This window comes from Martes martes (genome assembly GCF_963455335.1).
Source record: "Martes martes genome assembly, chromosome: 1".
Taxonomy (NCBI): Eukaryota; Metazoa; Chordata; class Mammalia; order Carnivora; family Mustelidae; genus Martes; species Martes martes.
The window spans coordinates 48,736,989-48,753,884 of NC_137888.1; the positions used below are offsets into that span (position 1 = coordinate 48,736,989).

Sequence of the window (16,896 nt, forward strand, 5' to 3'; positions counted from 1 at the left end):
CCCTATATAGTAAATGTTTTTTAGCAAGAGTGCCAAGACCATTCAATGGGGGAAAGGACAGCATTTTCAAAAATGGTGCTGGGAAAACTGGATATACACATACCAAAGAATGAAGTTAGACTTCTACTCAACTCCATATACAAGCATTAACACAAAATGGATTAAAGAACTAAACGTTAAGAGCTAAAATTATAAAACTCATATAAGAAAACATATGGGAAAATCTTCATGACCATGACAATGAATTTGGCACTGATTTCTTGAATATAACATCAAAAGCACAGGAAACAACAAAACAAACTACTTTATGAAGATTACGGACTTAAGCATCTCAAGATACTATCAACAAAGTAGAAAGGCAACCCACAAAATGGGATAAAATATTTGTAAGTCATGTATTTGATAAGGCATTAATATTCTGAATATAGAGAACTAAAACTCAACAGCAACAAAAAACCTGCCCAAGTCAGCAAAAAACTGGAATAAACATTTCTCCAAAGAAGATACACAAATGCTTAATAAGCACATGGAAAGATATTTAACATCACTAATTATTAGGGAAACACAAATCAAAAACACAACCACCTATTACTTCACACCCATTAGGATGGCTATTTTGAAAAAAATAAACGTGTTGATGAAGATGCAGAAAAAGTGGAACCCTTGCATACAACTAGTGACAATGTAAAATGGTGCAGCTGCTATTGAAAAGAGCACAGTGATCCTCAAAAATAAAAAAGAGAATTACCACAAGATCCAGCAATTAACTTTGGGGTATCTATCCCAGTTTCAAAGAACTGAAAACAGGGTTTTGACAATATATTTGTATACCCACGTTCACATCAGCATTATTCACAATAGTAAAAATGTGGAAGCAACATGAGTGTCCACTGACAGATGAATGGCTAAGCAAAACTGTGCGTTTTGTGTGTGTGTGTGTGTGTGTGTGTGTGTGTGTGTGTGTGGAAAGAGAGAGAGGGCATAAACACACACAATATAATGTTAACTAGCTTTAAAAGGAAATAAATTCTGACATGTTGCAACGTAAATGAACTTGGGGACATTATGCCAAGTAAAATAAGCCAACCACAAATAAATAATCAATGATTCCACTTACATGAGGGACTTTAAAGTACTCAGATCCATAGGAAGAAGGATAAGGGAGAAGAAATTGGTAGTCACCATTTAATGGGTATACAGTTTAAGTAGTACAAGATGAAGAGTTGTAGAGATGGACAGCAATGATGTTGGTACAACATTATAAATGTATTTAAAACCACAAGAAAGGAAATCATACAAAATGTTCTCAGACCCCAGTGAAATTCAATTAAAAATTAACAACAGGCAAGTCAGTCATGGGAACATACTATATAGCTCAGTGACTATAGTTAATAACACTGTATTGTATATTTGAAAATGGCTAAGAGATTGAGAGTAAATCTCAAAAGTTCTCATCACAAGAAAAAAAGAAACATTTAACTGTGCACGCTGAAGGACCAACTAGACTTACTGTGGTGATCATTTCTCAATATATACAAATACTGGATCATTACATTGTATACCTGAAAATAATATAATGTTGTGTCAATTATATCTCAATAAAAAATTAACAGAAGAAAATCTCTGAAATTTAAAAATATGCAGAAATTAAATTATATACACTTTCATAACAAATGGATCAAAAAAAATCTTACCTATCAGAAAATACTTTCAAGATTAATGAAAAGAACATCACAACATACCAAAATTTATGAGATGTAGCTAGCTAATATAGCTCAGGGGAAATTTAAAACTATAAATGTCTATGTTAGAAAAGAAGACAGATCTCAAATCAATAACCTCACCATACACCTTAAAATTTAGAAAAAGAGGGGCACCCGGGTGGCTCAGTGGGTTAAGCCTCTGCCTTCGGCTCAGGTCATGATCTCAGGGTCCTGGGATCGAGCCCTGCATCGGGCTCTCTGCTCAGCGGGGAGTCTGCTTCCCCCTTCTCTCTCTGCCTGCCTCTCTGCCTACTTGTGATCCCTCTCTCTCTGTCCAATAAGTAAATAAAATCTTTAAAAAAAAAAATTTAGAAAAAGAAGTACAAACTATTTCCAAAATAAGAACAAGGGAAAAAAGATTATAGTAGAAATAAATAAAATAAAATACAGAAAACCAATAAGGAGAATTGATGAAATCACTGAAAAGGTCAACAAAATTAACAAATCTTTAGGAAGACTGAACAGAAAAAGAGAGAGAAGACGCAAATTAGTAAATCAGGAATGGAAAAGAGATCATTAACAATATTACAGTAATTAAAAAGATTATGAGAGAATATTTTGAATGAGCATATGCCAATAAATTAGACAACTTATAAACGCACAAATTCCTAGAAAGGCACAGCTACCAAAACTGACATAAAAAAAAAGAAAATCAGGCGCCTGGGTGGCTCAGTGGGTTAAAGCCTCTGCCTTCGGCTCTGGTCATGATCCCAGGGTGCTGGGATCGAGCCCTCCATTGGGCTCTCTGCTCAGCAGGGAGCCTGCTTCCCTCTCTCTCTCTCTCTGCCTGCCTCTCTGCCTACTTGTGATCTCTCTCTGTCAAATAAATAAATAAAATCCTTAAAAAAAATAAAAAATAAAAAAATAAAAAAAAATAAAATCTGAATAGAGCTATAACAAATAAAAATTTATAGTTGTAATGTGAAAACTTCACACAAACACACACACATGCAAAATGCTAATGACCAGATGGCTCATTGGTGCATTTGATCAAACAGTCAAAGAAAAATTGGCTGGCTCAGACAGTACAGATTGTGACTATTCATCTCAGGGCTGTGAGTTCAAGCCCCATGTTGGGTGTAGAGATTACTTAAAAATACAATCTTAGGGATGCCTGGGTGGCTCGGTCAGTTGAATATCTGCCTTCAGCCCAAGTCATCATCCTGGAGTCCTGGGATAGAGTCCCACATCCAGCTCCTTGCTCAGCAGGGAGCCTGCTTCTCCCTCTGCCTGCTGCTCCCCTTGCTTGTGTTCGCTCTCTCTCTCTGACAAACAAGTAAGTAAAATTGTTAATAAAAAAAAATTTTTTTAAATGCAATCTTAAAAACAAAACATTTAAAGAAAAATTAATATTGACCCTCCAAAAATTCTTCCAGAGAAACAAAAGGAAGAGAGAACACTTCCAACTCATTCTTCAAGGCCAGTATTAACCTGATTCCAAAGCCAGACAGAGACAACATAAGAAAACAGCAATTAGGGGCACCTGGGTGGCTTAGTGGGTTAGGCCTCTGCCTTCAGCTCAGGTCATGATCTCAGGGTCCTAGGACATGATCTCAGAGTCCTAGGATCGAGCCCCGCATACGGCTCTCTGCTCAGCAGGGAGCCTGCTTCCCTCTCTCTCTGCCTTCTTCCCCACCTACTTGTGATCTCGCTCTCTGTCAAATAAATAAATAAATAAAATCTTAAAAAGAAAAGAAAAGAGCAGTTAAATTTCTCTTCTTAATGCAAATGTAAACACACTCAACAAAATCCTAACAAACTGAATCCAGCAACATATAAATGGGATCATAAATTAGGATCAAGTGGGATTTGTCCCAAGAATCAAAGTTGGCTTAAGATTTAAAAATAAAGTTATGTTATTATGTTATTAATACATTATATCAATAAAGGATACAAATTACATAATATGAATGCAGAAAAGGCATTTGACAAAATCCAACACACATTCATGATAAAAAGCCTCCAACAAATTAGTAATAGAAAGGAACTTCCTCATCGTGAAAATGGATAGGTATTAGTCTATCTGGGTTACTATAACAAAATATTATAAAGTGGGTGGCTTATAAACAACATTCAGTTCTCATGGCTCTGGAGGCTAAGTTCAAGATTAGGGTGCCAGCCAGCATGGTCAGGCTCTGGTAAAAGCCCTCTTCTAGACTGCAGATTGCTAACTTCTCACTGTGTCCTCACATGATGGAAGAAACTAGGAAGTTCTGTGAGGTCTCTTATTTAGGCAGGAATCCCATTCATGAGTGCTCCACCCTCATGACTTAAAAACCTCCTAAGAACCTCATCTCCAAATGCCATCACACTGGGCATTAGAATATCTTTTTTTTTTATTGTTTTATGTTAGTCACCATACAGTACATCATTAGTTTTTGAGGTAGTGTTCCATGATTCATTGTTTGTGTGTAACACCCAGTGCTTCATGCAATCCATGCCCTCCTTAATACCCACCACCAGGCTCATCCATCCCCCCACCCCCCTCCCTTCTAAAACTCTCTGTTTGTTTCCCAGGGTCCACAGTCTCTCATGATTCGTTTCCCACTCCGATTTCTCCCACTTTGTTTTTCCCTTCTCCTAATGTCCTCCATGCTATTCCTTATGTTCCACAAATAAGTGAAACAGTATGATAATTGACTTTCTCTGTTTGACTTATTTCACTTAGCATAATCTCCTCCAGTCCCATCCATGTTGATCCAATAGCTGGGAATGTCAACATAAACATTTTGAGGGGACACAAACATTCAAACCACAGCAAAGCATCTATGAAAAACCTAGCTGACATGATACTTAATGTTAAAATACTAACTTTTTGCTCTGAGAGTGGGGGAAAAAACAAAGATGTCCATTCTCACCACTTCTATTCCACATTGTACTAGATATTCTAGCCAGGACAATTAAGCAAAGAAAGGATATTAAAGGCCTCCAATTGGAAATAAAGAAGTAAAACTGTCTTTATGAACAAAACTCCAAGCAATCTACTAAAAACTTTTAGAACTAGTAAGACACAGTCACAGCATATTATAAATCAGTTCCTATACACTAACAATGAACAGTGTGAAAATAAAATTAAAAAAACAATTCTAGTCACAACAGCATCAAGAAGAAGAAAATAAATAACCAAACACTGTAGAAAGAAATTAAAAAGGATCTAAATAAATGGAAAGATATTCATGTCCATGAATCAGAGGACTTTTAAATATTAAGTCAAATATGGCCAAAATCCCCATATTAGTCTACAGATTCAACACATCCTCTATCAAAATTCTTGTTGGCTTTTTTGCTAAAATTGACAATCTGATTCTAAAATTCAACTAGAAATACAAGGAACCCAGAACAACCAAAACAATCTTGAAAAATGTAATAAAGTTGGAAGTCTCTCACTTCCCGATTTCCAAACTCAATGCCAAGTTGTAGTAATCGAGACATAGTGGTACTGGCATAAGAACAGATATATAGATCAATGGAATATAATTCCAAATCCAGCAATAAATCTTTATATTTATAGTCAATTGATTTTCAACAAAAGTACCCAAAAAATTGGTACCTATTCAACCAATGGTACTGGGACAATTGCACATTCACAAACAAAAATATAAATTTGGATGCTTATCTCATATCATATCCAAAAACTAACTCCAAATGGATAAAAGACCAAATCTAATAGCTAGAATCTTAAAACTCTTAGAAGAAAACCCAAGATTAAATCACTGTAACCTCAGATTAGGAAACAGTTTCCTAAGACAACAAAAGCACAGCAACAAAAGAGAAACAGATAAATGAGAGTTTTTCGAAATGAAAAAATTTCTGTGCTTCAAAAGACAGTATCAACATCAAGAAAGTGAAACACTGAGTGGGAGAAAATGTTTGCAAGTCATATATCTGATAAAGACTTGTAGGGACGCCTGGGTGGCTCAGTCGGTTAAGCAGATGCCTTGGGCTCAGGACCATGATCCCAGGGTCCTCGGATCCAATCCCGCATCAGGCTCCTTGCTCTCATCGGGCTCTCAGCGGGAAGACTACTTCTCCCTCTGCCTCTGCCTGCCATTCTGCCTGCTGTGCTCTCTCTCTCTGACAAATAAATAAATAAAATCTTAAAAAAAAAAAATACCTGTATACAGACTATAAAAATAATTCTTACAGGGGCGCCTGGGTGTCTCAGTGGGTTAAGGCCTCTGCCTTCGGCTCGGGTCATGATCCCAGGGTCCTGGGATCGAGCCCCGCGTCGGGCTCTCTGCTCGGCGGGGAGCCTGCTTCCCTTCCTCTCTCTGCCTGCCTCTCTGTCTGCTTGTGATCTCTGTCTGTCAAATAAATAAGTAAAATCTTTTAAAAAAAATAAAATCTTTAAAACAACAAAAAAAATAACAATAATTCTTACAACTCAACAAAAATGGAAACAACACAATTTTAAAAGGATCTAAATAGACTATTCTCCAAAAAAGATATAAAAATGACCAACAACCACATAAAAAGGTAATGTCATTAGGAATTACAAATCAAAACTACAATGAGGTACCATTTCACACCCACAGGGACATCTATGGAAAGAAGGAAGGGAGGAAGGGAGAGAGGAAGGGAGAGAATTAACTATTGGTAAGGGTATGGAATCACCAATATGTTTTTCATTTCCTACAGACAATGTACTTGAAAAGGGAGATTAAGACTAAGTACTTTAGAAAGTCCTCTGACATAAATTTAAGAACTCCAACTAGTCTTCTAATTCATGTGATCTCCCAGTAACTGTAATTTTTACTTTACTACTCATTTTTTCATTCATTCACTATTCTAAATAAGAAAATTCAACACTCTTTTGCACAATAACAGCTTTTTAATCATTAACAGATGTCCAATCCTAAACTGCTCTAAATTTCCTTTAATTGTAATACGATCCCCCAAATATTTAATTCTAGTATAACCATAATTCACTAACACTATGACTAGTCCCAGAATTGCTAAGTTGAGCATCCTTCTTACTGCAGACCACAAATGATGAATCAAGCATTATAATCAGTCTATATTTAACTCTTGTTTTATCAGCTAAAGTTTATCAAGATGTTCCAAATGCACAAAAACAAGGAGTTAAAATGACGTAGAATCACAGAAAGTCCAAGCTTGAAGAGAAACAGAATTGAATCTTGAATTCAGTCTTTGTATTTCAAAAGAATGGTAACTAAGACCCAAAGAGGTTAGATGAATCACACGTGGTCACACTATTTATACACAATATAAGCCCATCTTATGTCACACACACATTATCTTACCTTTCTGGTGATGTTTTAGAAGTGACAGGACGTCCACGGACACCTTTTCTACTGTTATGGTCTAGAGATAGGACCTTATTTCTTAGGCTTCTTTTCCACTGAGGGGAAAAAATGGAATTTAATACTAAGTATGACAATATAACAATTACAAGGCACTTAAATTTGTTTTTATTTAGAAATTTAAGATAAACAGCCAAATAGGGCACAAAAGAAAAAAAGTGCAATCTACAAAATCCCCTGGCTCTTTTGCTAGTACAGAAATATAAGTCCACCAAAAAAATAGAAGGAAGATATTTTAAAATGTCAAGGTAAGTTTAGTTAGGAAAAGCAACATTTTGAGGCTCCAAAGCTTACACAATCATACAATTTTGTAAGACTAAAGGAAATAAAAATTATTATATACCAAGTTAAATGGGGTCTGTGATTTTGAAATTGCATTTATAACAACTGGAAGGGATTACAACTGGTTCCCTATGAATTGCTAAATGGAAAATTTTAGGAAAGAGTCACACATCTTACTAAGAGGGCTTAGATTTAATCTGACTAGACCCAAAACTTAAAATTATTTAATACAAAAGAATATGAATCTAGACAAGTGAATTATTTATCTTCTCTGCATTAGTTTCCTTCTCTCCATTAGTTTCCTTATCATTAAAATGGACATAATAGTAGCTATCTCACAAGGACAGAAGATGACTATATATGTATTAAGCTTAAAACACTGTTTTCCTTAAAGAGATTTGTACACCTGTGCTTACAGCAGCACTATTCACAAAAGTTAAAAGGTAGAAGTGATTCAAGTATCCCATCAGTTAAAAAAAAAAAATGGATACAATGAAATATTGTTCAGTCTTTTTTTTATTCAGTCTTAAAAAGTTAACTTTGACACATGCCACAACATGGACGACCCTTGTTGACTGTCGGAGAGTAAAAAATATATATATTGGTCTCTGCCCCCATTTCCCGGCACAGAGCTCCTAAAACCCTTACAATTTCCTGGATCGATAGGAGGATCTTTTGTTATAATATTTGATCCTTGATCCCCATTCCTAACATAGGCCTCCTGAAACCCTTGTAATTTCTCAGGTGATAGGAGTGTCTTTTGTACTAATGAGGTTATTCTGGGTGGGCTCCTGGAAGGCTCCTGGATGAGGGCTGGTCACCAGAAAAACTAAGCCATAATTAGAAATTTGGAATTTTTAGTCCCACCCTCCATTCTCTAGAGAGGGGGAAAGAGCTGAAAACAGACTTAATAAGTTATACCCACAGGAGGAAGCTTCCATAAAAATCCCAACAGTATGGGGTTCAGAGTAATTTCAGGTTGGTGAACACATCCACATACCACACCCCTGAACTCCACAAGGACAGAGGCTTCTGCACTGGAGACCCTCTCAGACCTCATCCTGTGTTATCTCTTCATCTAGCTGTTCAACGGTATCCTTTACCATATTCTTTAATAAACGGATAAATGTAAATATTTTCCTGAGTTCTCCCAGCAGCTCTAGCATAAAGTAATCGAACCTGATGGGGTAGCTGGGAGAACCTCAGATTTACAGCCACTTGATCACAAGCACAGGTGACAGCTGGACTTCTGGCTGGCATCTGAAGTAGGATGGAAGCATTCTTATGGGACCAAGCCCTTAACTTGTGGGGTCTGACACTATTTTCAAGTAGTGTCATAACTGAATTAAATTATAGAATACCCAGCTGGTGTCACAGAGCATTGCTTGGTAAAGGAAAACCCACACATATCTGGTGTCAAAAGTACTGTAAATATGATAGTACTGTGAGAGTAAATGAGAAACAAAGGAGGAAAACTCGGTTTTTCCCAACACAACGACATTATACGATGTGAAAATAAGTCAGTAACAAAAAGACAGATACTGTATGATTCAAGTTATATGAAATATCTAAAATAGTCAAATTCATACAGACAGAAAGTAAAATGGTGGTTGCCTGGGGCTGGGAGGGGGGTAAATGGAGTATTGTTTAATAGGTAGTGTTTCAGGTTTGCAAGATATAAAGAGTTCTGGAGATGGATGGTGGTAATGGTTGCACAGCAATGTGAATGTAGTTCATGCCAGTGAATTGTACCCTTAAAAATTGTTAAAATGATAAGTTTTATGTTATGTGTATTTTACCACAATTTAAAATAAATTTTTAAAAGATAAAAAAATTTTAAGTAATGAAAAACAAAACACTGTCTTGAACATGACAGCTCTTGATAAGCACCCTTTTTAATTCTCTAGAAATTATGTTATCTCATTATCACCATAGTCCTCCATGGTATAAAACACATTTTATCAAAGGAAAGTGAAGTTTTTGACCAATGAACCCAAGTCTGTCTCCCATAAAAGCCTATGTTCCTCCCAATGCTTTAATTCTAAATTAGACAAATTCTCAGAAATGCCCCCCATCATTATATCAACTTAAACACATTTATCACTCTCATTTCACTACAAAATGTAAATCTATCAATATAACAAGATTAAAACTACATATTCTCTTGATTTTCACTATCACTGTCTTAGTTCTGCCTCTTTTTTATTTCTGACCAGGACTCTTACAATGTTATCCTAATGGGATTCCCTTTCAAAAATTCAAATCTGATGTCACTCTTCTGCTTAAATTCTTAAGTACTTCTGACTACCTAAAGAAGGAAAATAATAATAATAATTGTGTTTTCATTTCTCACTTCTGCTTCCCATGCATCTTGTATTCTGCCAATACTAAACTATCCCTAGTTCCCTGAAAGTGCTAGGCAGTTTCATCCTTGGACACGTTTCCTTACTAGAATATGCTTTACCCTCCCTAGTTCTCTTTGTCCAGTAAGCCCCAATTCTAGTGTCACCAAGAAACCTTCCTCACCTCTAGCAAAGTAAATCAATCTCTTCTACAAACCATTTATAAATAAGCTTTGCATATCTCTATTACTGACAGCACTTTTTTTTATTTAATTTTTTTTCAGTGTTCCAAGGTTCATTGTTTATGCACCACCCCAGTGCTCCATGCAATACATGCCCTCCTTAATACCCACACTTCTCACAATTCTCATAATAATAATATTATCTGTTTACATCCACCTGCAACCAGTACTGGGAATGATTTGGCTTAAGGGTTGAACTCTCAGAACTACTGGCCAACTAGTTCCCTGGAAGTGGTCCACTAATCTCACAGTAAATGCAACCTTCATAGGGCGCCTGGGTGGCTCAGGGGGTTAAAGCCTCTGCCTTTGGCTCAGGTCATGATCCCAGGGTCCTGGGATGGAGCCCCGAATCAGGCTCTCTGCTCAGCAGGGAGCTTGCTTCCCCACCCCCCCGCCTGACTCTCTGCCTACTTGTGATCTCTGTCTGTCAAATAAATAAATAAAATCTTTTTTAAAAAATGCAACCTTCACATTTTTTGTTATTGAATTGTTTGTATCCCACTCATCATACCATAATCAGGTTTGCCTTTTTAAACAAAATGATGAAAGTACTAGTCTTTCAGAGTCTTTAGTCTTTACAGAGCCTCAGATTCTGTACCGAGAAAACAACAAAAATATTATTCCCACCAAAGAGGGGGCAAAAAAGAATGAGAGTTTTGAACTATTACAAAAATAAGATGAACTCATGGAGGCAAACTAGAGATAACTTTAATAGGAGGGAGATTTATTAAAATGTCATTAACTCTAAATTCTTGAATCCTACCATATCCAAGGGTAACCTGAAGTATATCCAGAAATGTTAGCAAATGAAAATAAAATTCACTTAGACTTTGATCATTTGTTTCTTATAGTTAATATCACATAGAATATTTACATATTTTCTCTTTTTAAAAAATTAGTTAAGAATTGTAGGCTGGTTTAATTTGTATTTTTCACAGTTATAATTTGTTTTTCTTTTAGTCTATGAACCTATTATATGCTATCTCTGAAAAATAAAAATCAGATAACAAAGAATTCTCCTACAAAGTGATTTTGAATGGGAATTTACTTCCATACTAATCTGAAAGCTACCTGACCACAAATAGGAAAGTTAAGATAGCATGAATAATTTTATTTTAAATATAAAAAAGGCTTTTAGAAGGAAAAAAAAAAAACTTTGTTCACAGACAGGATCAAAGCATTCAGTAACATAAACTTATCCCTCTCATTCTAACAAGGACACCAAAATAAAATATTATGCTAATGAAAATAAAATGGCCAAAAAATAAAATAAAATAAAATGGCCAAAAATAACTACTAAAATTTTTCTTGGACAAAATCAACTCCACATGCATTCTAAGTGGTGTGGGATTCACAATCTCAACGGAGTGCTTCCTTCGATACTAAAAAGGGACCAAAGTTGTATCTTGAGGAAAATGCTGACTTTGTTTACAACTACTTACCCCTGTCACAGCTTATTGTAATAAAAATATATGATGACTTTCCAACCAATTGAGATTATTGGTCTGGATTTAACTTTATATCAGAATTTCAACTCTATTGACTCTTCATCCAGTTTCCAAAGTAAGCAACATGTAATGCCAACAATGAAAACACTTATAAAAAAAAAGAAGCCAAAATTATTTGCTAACCAGTATCTATTGAGCCACTGGATGAATTATGGGGGAAGGTCTGGAGAATCCTGTATACTCTTCAACCACTTTTCCCCAGTGTTTTCCCCAAACAACCCACATGACTACAGGAAAATATATAACCAGGAAATTAACGATGAGACAATTTATGATTTTATTAAGATTTCACCTGTTTTATATGCAAACATTTGTGTATGAGTGCATTTTTAGTTCAGCGCTATTTTATCATATATGCACATCTGTGTAACCACAACCAAAGTCAAGATATAGAACAGTTAGGCCACAAATATCCTTTCTGCTACCATTTTATAAACACAGCTTGCCACCCTCCCTTCCATTAACTCCTAGCCTCTAAAGGCCCTGAGAGTTTTCCTAGCAAATCAGACATTTAAGTAAGAAAATGAATGCTATACTCTCTATTCCATTAACTAGAAGTGAACAATTCCCCATTCATTCTATAATGTAAGTATTGCATTGATAATGAATCCATATAATGGCAGTACCAGAAGAAAAAAACTAAAAACCAATACCTCCAATAAACATAAACAAAAACACTCAACAAAAAAATTCGATCACAACAAGTAATACATGAAAAGAATAATACAATACAGGCAGTTAGGGTTTATTCTAGGGCAGAAAGGTGGTTTACTATTCAAAGAAGAATCAAAAAAAAAAAAAAAGACCCACTATACACCGAACACAATATGAAAAGTCAAGGGATACAGATACACCATTCTAAGACAGATAAAAAGAAAGATAGAGTAGTTATACTGATTTCAGACTCAACAAACTCCAGAAAAAGAAAAATTATCAATTTAGAGGGATATAGGGATAAAGAAAAATACTGCATAATGATAAAAGGGGTCAATTCTCCAAGAAGACATAACAATCTTTAATATCTATGTGCTCAACAATAGAGCACCAAAATACATAAGGCAAAAATTGATAAAAATACAAAGACAAATAAAAGAATCAACAATTACAACTGAAGACTTCAATACCACTCCATCAGAAACAGATCCAGCAGGCAGAAAGCAGGAAATAGTAAGGACAGAGTTAAAGTGAACAACACCATCAATCAACTGTATCCAATTAACATTTACGAACACTTGTACTGCATAAACAATGAATTTTGGAACACGCACACAAAAAATTTAATTTAATTTAAAAATTGACTCAATAAATTATACTGAGTGCCTACTACATGCTAGGCACTTGGTTTCCAAATTTAAAAAATTAAGAGAATATACATTCTTCTCAAGCTTGTACACTAAGAGGGGAATTTATTGCATTGGACATAACTATTTTAAAAGAAGAGACAATTTGGACCCTGGGTGGCTCAGTCAACTACGCAGCTGCCTTCAGCTCAGGTCATGATCCCAGGGTCCTGGGGTCAAGTCCCACATTGGGCTCTCTACTCAGTGGGGAGTCTGCTTCTCCCTCTGCCCTGCCCCCCCTCGTATGCACTCTCTCTTGCTCTCTCTCAAATAATAATAAAATAAAATCTTATGGTGGGAATGCAAGCTGGTACAGCCACTCTGGAAAACAGTATGGAGGTTCCTCAAAAAGTTGAACATAGAGCAACCCTACAACCCAGCAATCACACTACTGGGTATTTACCCTAAAGCTACAAATGTAGTGATCCAAAGGGGCACGTGCACCCCAGTGTTTATAGCAACAATGTCCACAACAGCCAAACTATGGAAAGAACCTAGATGTCCATCAACAGATGAATGGATAAAGAAGATGTGGTATATATATACAATGGAATACTGTGCAGCCATCAAAAGAAACGAAATCTTGCCATTTGCAATGACATGGATGGAACTAGGGGGTATAATGCTGAGCGAAATAAGTCAATCAGAGAAAGACAATTATCATATGATCTCTCTGATTTGAGGAATTTGAGAAGCAGGGCAGGGGGTTGTGGGGGGTAGGGGAAAAAAAATGAAATAAGATGGGATCGGGAGACAGACAAACCATAAGAGATTCTTAATCTCACAAAACAAACTGAGGGTTGCTGGCAGGGGTAGGGAGAGGGTGGTTGGATTATGGACGTTGGGGGTATGTGATATGGTGAGTGCTATGAGATGTGTAAGCATGACAATTCACAGACCTGTACCCCTGGGGCAAATAATACATTATATATTAATAAAAATAATAAAAAAACTTTAAGAAAATTAAAAACAGAAAAAAAATAAAATAAAATCCTAAAAAAATAAAATAAAATAAATTTTTAAAAGAGACAATTCTAAAATAAATAAGCTAAACTTCTAGCTTTGGAAACTAAAAAACAAAGAGCAAATTAATTCCAAAGTAGCAGATAAAATGAAAAATAAAACAGAAATTGATGAAATTGAAAACAAGAAATCAATAGAGAAAAACTTTCAAAACCAAAAGCTGCTTCTTAAAAAAACCAATAAAATTGATGAAACTCAACCCAGGTTAACTAAGAAAAAAAAACAAACCACTAATTACTAATATGAGAAATGAAAGAGAGGTAATCATTACTAATTCCATGCACGCTATATAAAAATAATAAAGAAATGCTATAAACAATTCTACTCTCACATATATGGTAACCCAGATGAAATGAGCCAATACCTTGAAGACAAAATCTACCAAAACTTACACAATGAGAATTACATAATCTGAATAGGCTCATATTTATTAAAGAAATTGAATCAATATTTAATACTATCTAAAACAGAAAGCACTGGGCCCAGACTGGCTCACTGGTAAAGTCTACCAAACATTTAAAGAAACCACTTACACCAATTCTCAACAACTTCTTCCAGAAAACAGAAGCAGAGGAACATTTCCAAAGTCGTTCTATGAGGACAGCATTATCTTAATATCAAAACCAGAAAAATGTAAGATAGTGAAATTATACAATCTCTCTTAGAAATATAGATGCAGGGGCGCCTGGGTGGCTCAGTGGGTTGGGGCCGCTGCCTTCGGCTCAGGTCATGGTCCCGGGGTCCTGGGATCAAGCCCCGCATCGGGCTCTCTGCTCAGCGGGGAGCCTGCTTCCTCCTCCCTCTCTCTCTGCCTGCCTCTCTGCCTGCTTGTGATCTCTGTCTGTTAAATAAATGAATAAAAAATCTTAAAAAAAAAAGGAAATATAGATGCAGAAATCTCAAAAGTATCAAATCCAACAAAGGACAAAAATAATTATACATCATGAACAAGTAGGATTTATTTCAAATATGTAATGCTGGATAATGGATTGGAAAATTCATTGATGTCAACAAGCTAAATAAGAAAAATCCAACGACCATATCAACAGATACAGAAAAAAGCATATGACAAACTCTAAAAGCCATTTATGATTTCTTTAAAGAGAATTCCAGCAAAGTAGCAATATAGGGGAATGTTCTCTATCTAATAAAGAACATCTACAGTAAACCTACAGAAAATATACTTAATGGTGAGAAACCAGATGCTTCCACATCAAAAACAAAGCAAGGATGTATCCTTTCAATACTCCTCTTCAGCTTCATACTGGAAGTCCTAGATAATGTTTTAAGATAAGTAAGGGAAATAAAAATACAGATTGGGAGAAAAAGATAAAACTTTTATTTAAGGTGACATAACTGTCTATGTAGAAAATCCCAAAGAATCAATTAAAAAAAAAAAATCAACTCCTTCAACAAATAAGCCATTATAGCAATGGTGCAGGAAACAAGATATTTTTACAGAAGTCAATTACTTTCTTCTTTTAAAGTAATTAACATTGGAATCTGAAGTTAAAAACAATACTATCGGGATGCTTGGGTGGCTCCGTCGTTGAGCGTCTGCCTTTGGCTCAGGTCATGATCCCACAGTCCTGGAATCGAGCCCCACATTGGGCTCCCTGCTCAGCGGGAAGCCTGCTTTCTCTCTCCCACTCCCCCTGCTTGTGTTCCTGCTCTTGCTGTCTCTCTCTCTGTCAAATAAATAAATACAATCTTAAAAAAAAATACTATCTACATTAGCACAAAGTAAATATATATGTGCAAATCAAATAAAATACACATAAAATCTATACGACAAAAAACACAAAACTGTATTAAAAGGTATCAAAGATCTAAACAGAGGGGTGTCTGGGTGGCTCAGAGAGTTAAGCCTCCACCTTCAGCTCAGGTCATGGTCTCAGGGTCCTGGGATCGAGCCCCACATCGGGCTCTCTGCTCAGTGGGGAGCCTGCTTCCCCCTCTCTCTCTGTCTGCCTCTCTGCCTACTTGTGATCTCTCTCTGTGTCAAATAAATAAATAAAATCTTTTTTTAAAAATCTAAATAGGCATTTCATGTACATGGATAGGAAGACTGCATATTCCAATGCTGTCTTCCCAACTTGATCTATGAAGTCAACACAAATCAATAACCCAGAAAGTTAGTTTGTGGATATTGACAAAATGATTCTAAAATTTTAAACAGAAAGACAAAGACCCAGAATAGCCAATACAATGTTGAAGAAAAACAAACTCAGGAAACTTACAGTCCCAACATCAAGACTTATTATAAAGCTACAGAATGATAAACAAATAGATCAATGGAACAGGATAAAGCACTAAGAAATAGATTCACATAATGAAATCAACTGATCTATGACATGGGAACAATGGCAATTTAATACAGAAAGGCTAGTATTTTCAACAAATGGTGCTAATATCCATGTAGAAACAAATAGAGACATAAGTCTTATACCTTTCACAAAAATTAATGCAAAATGGGCCAACAGATCTAAATTTAAAATGCAAAACTATAAAACTCCTAAAAGATAACATCAGCGAAAACCTAGGTGACCTTGGGTTAGGCAATTACTTCTTAAATATAATACCTAAACAACCATCCAAGGAGAGAAAAAATGACAATTTGGGCTTCACTGAAATTAAAACTTCTGTTTTGCAAAAGTCCATTAAGGGAATGAAAATATAACAAAAATACTAGAAAAAAAAATTTACAAAACACATATCTGATAAAAAGACAGGTATCCAAAATATACAATGGACTCCTAAAACTCAAAAATAAGAGAACAATCCAATTTTAAGAAGAGCCAAAGATCAAGGGGCGCCTGGGTGGCTCAGTCAGTTGGGCAACTGCCTTCGGCTGAGGTCATGATCTCGGGGTCCTGGGATTGAGTCCCGCATCGGGTTTCTCGCTCAGTGGGGAGTCTGCTTCTCCCTCTCTCTCTGCCTGCTGCTCTGCCTACTTGTGGTCTCTCTCTGTCTCTCTAATAAATAAATAAAATCTTTAAGGAAAAAAAAAAAGAAGAGCCAAAGATCTGAAGGCACACCTCACCAAAGAAGATACACAGCTGCCAAATATGC

The 16,896-nt window shown here is 35.8% G+C and overlaps 1 protein-coding gene across 1 annotated transcript in view; it reads right to left on the minus strand.

Moving 5' to 3' along the window:
• SENP7 (SUMO specific peptidase 7) overlaps positions 1-16,896 on the minus strand; it is a 164,019-nt gene that overhangs the window by 106,822 nt on the left and 40,301 nt on the right. The window contains exon 4 of the mRNA XM_080799916.1: positions 7,028-7,125. Coding sequence (XP_080656042.1) covers positions 7,028-7,125 — 98 coding nt within the window. The remainder of the gene's footprint in view (positions 1-7,027; positions 7,126-16,896) is intronic.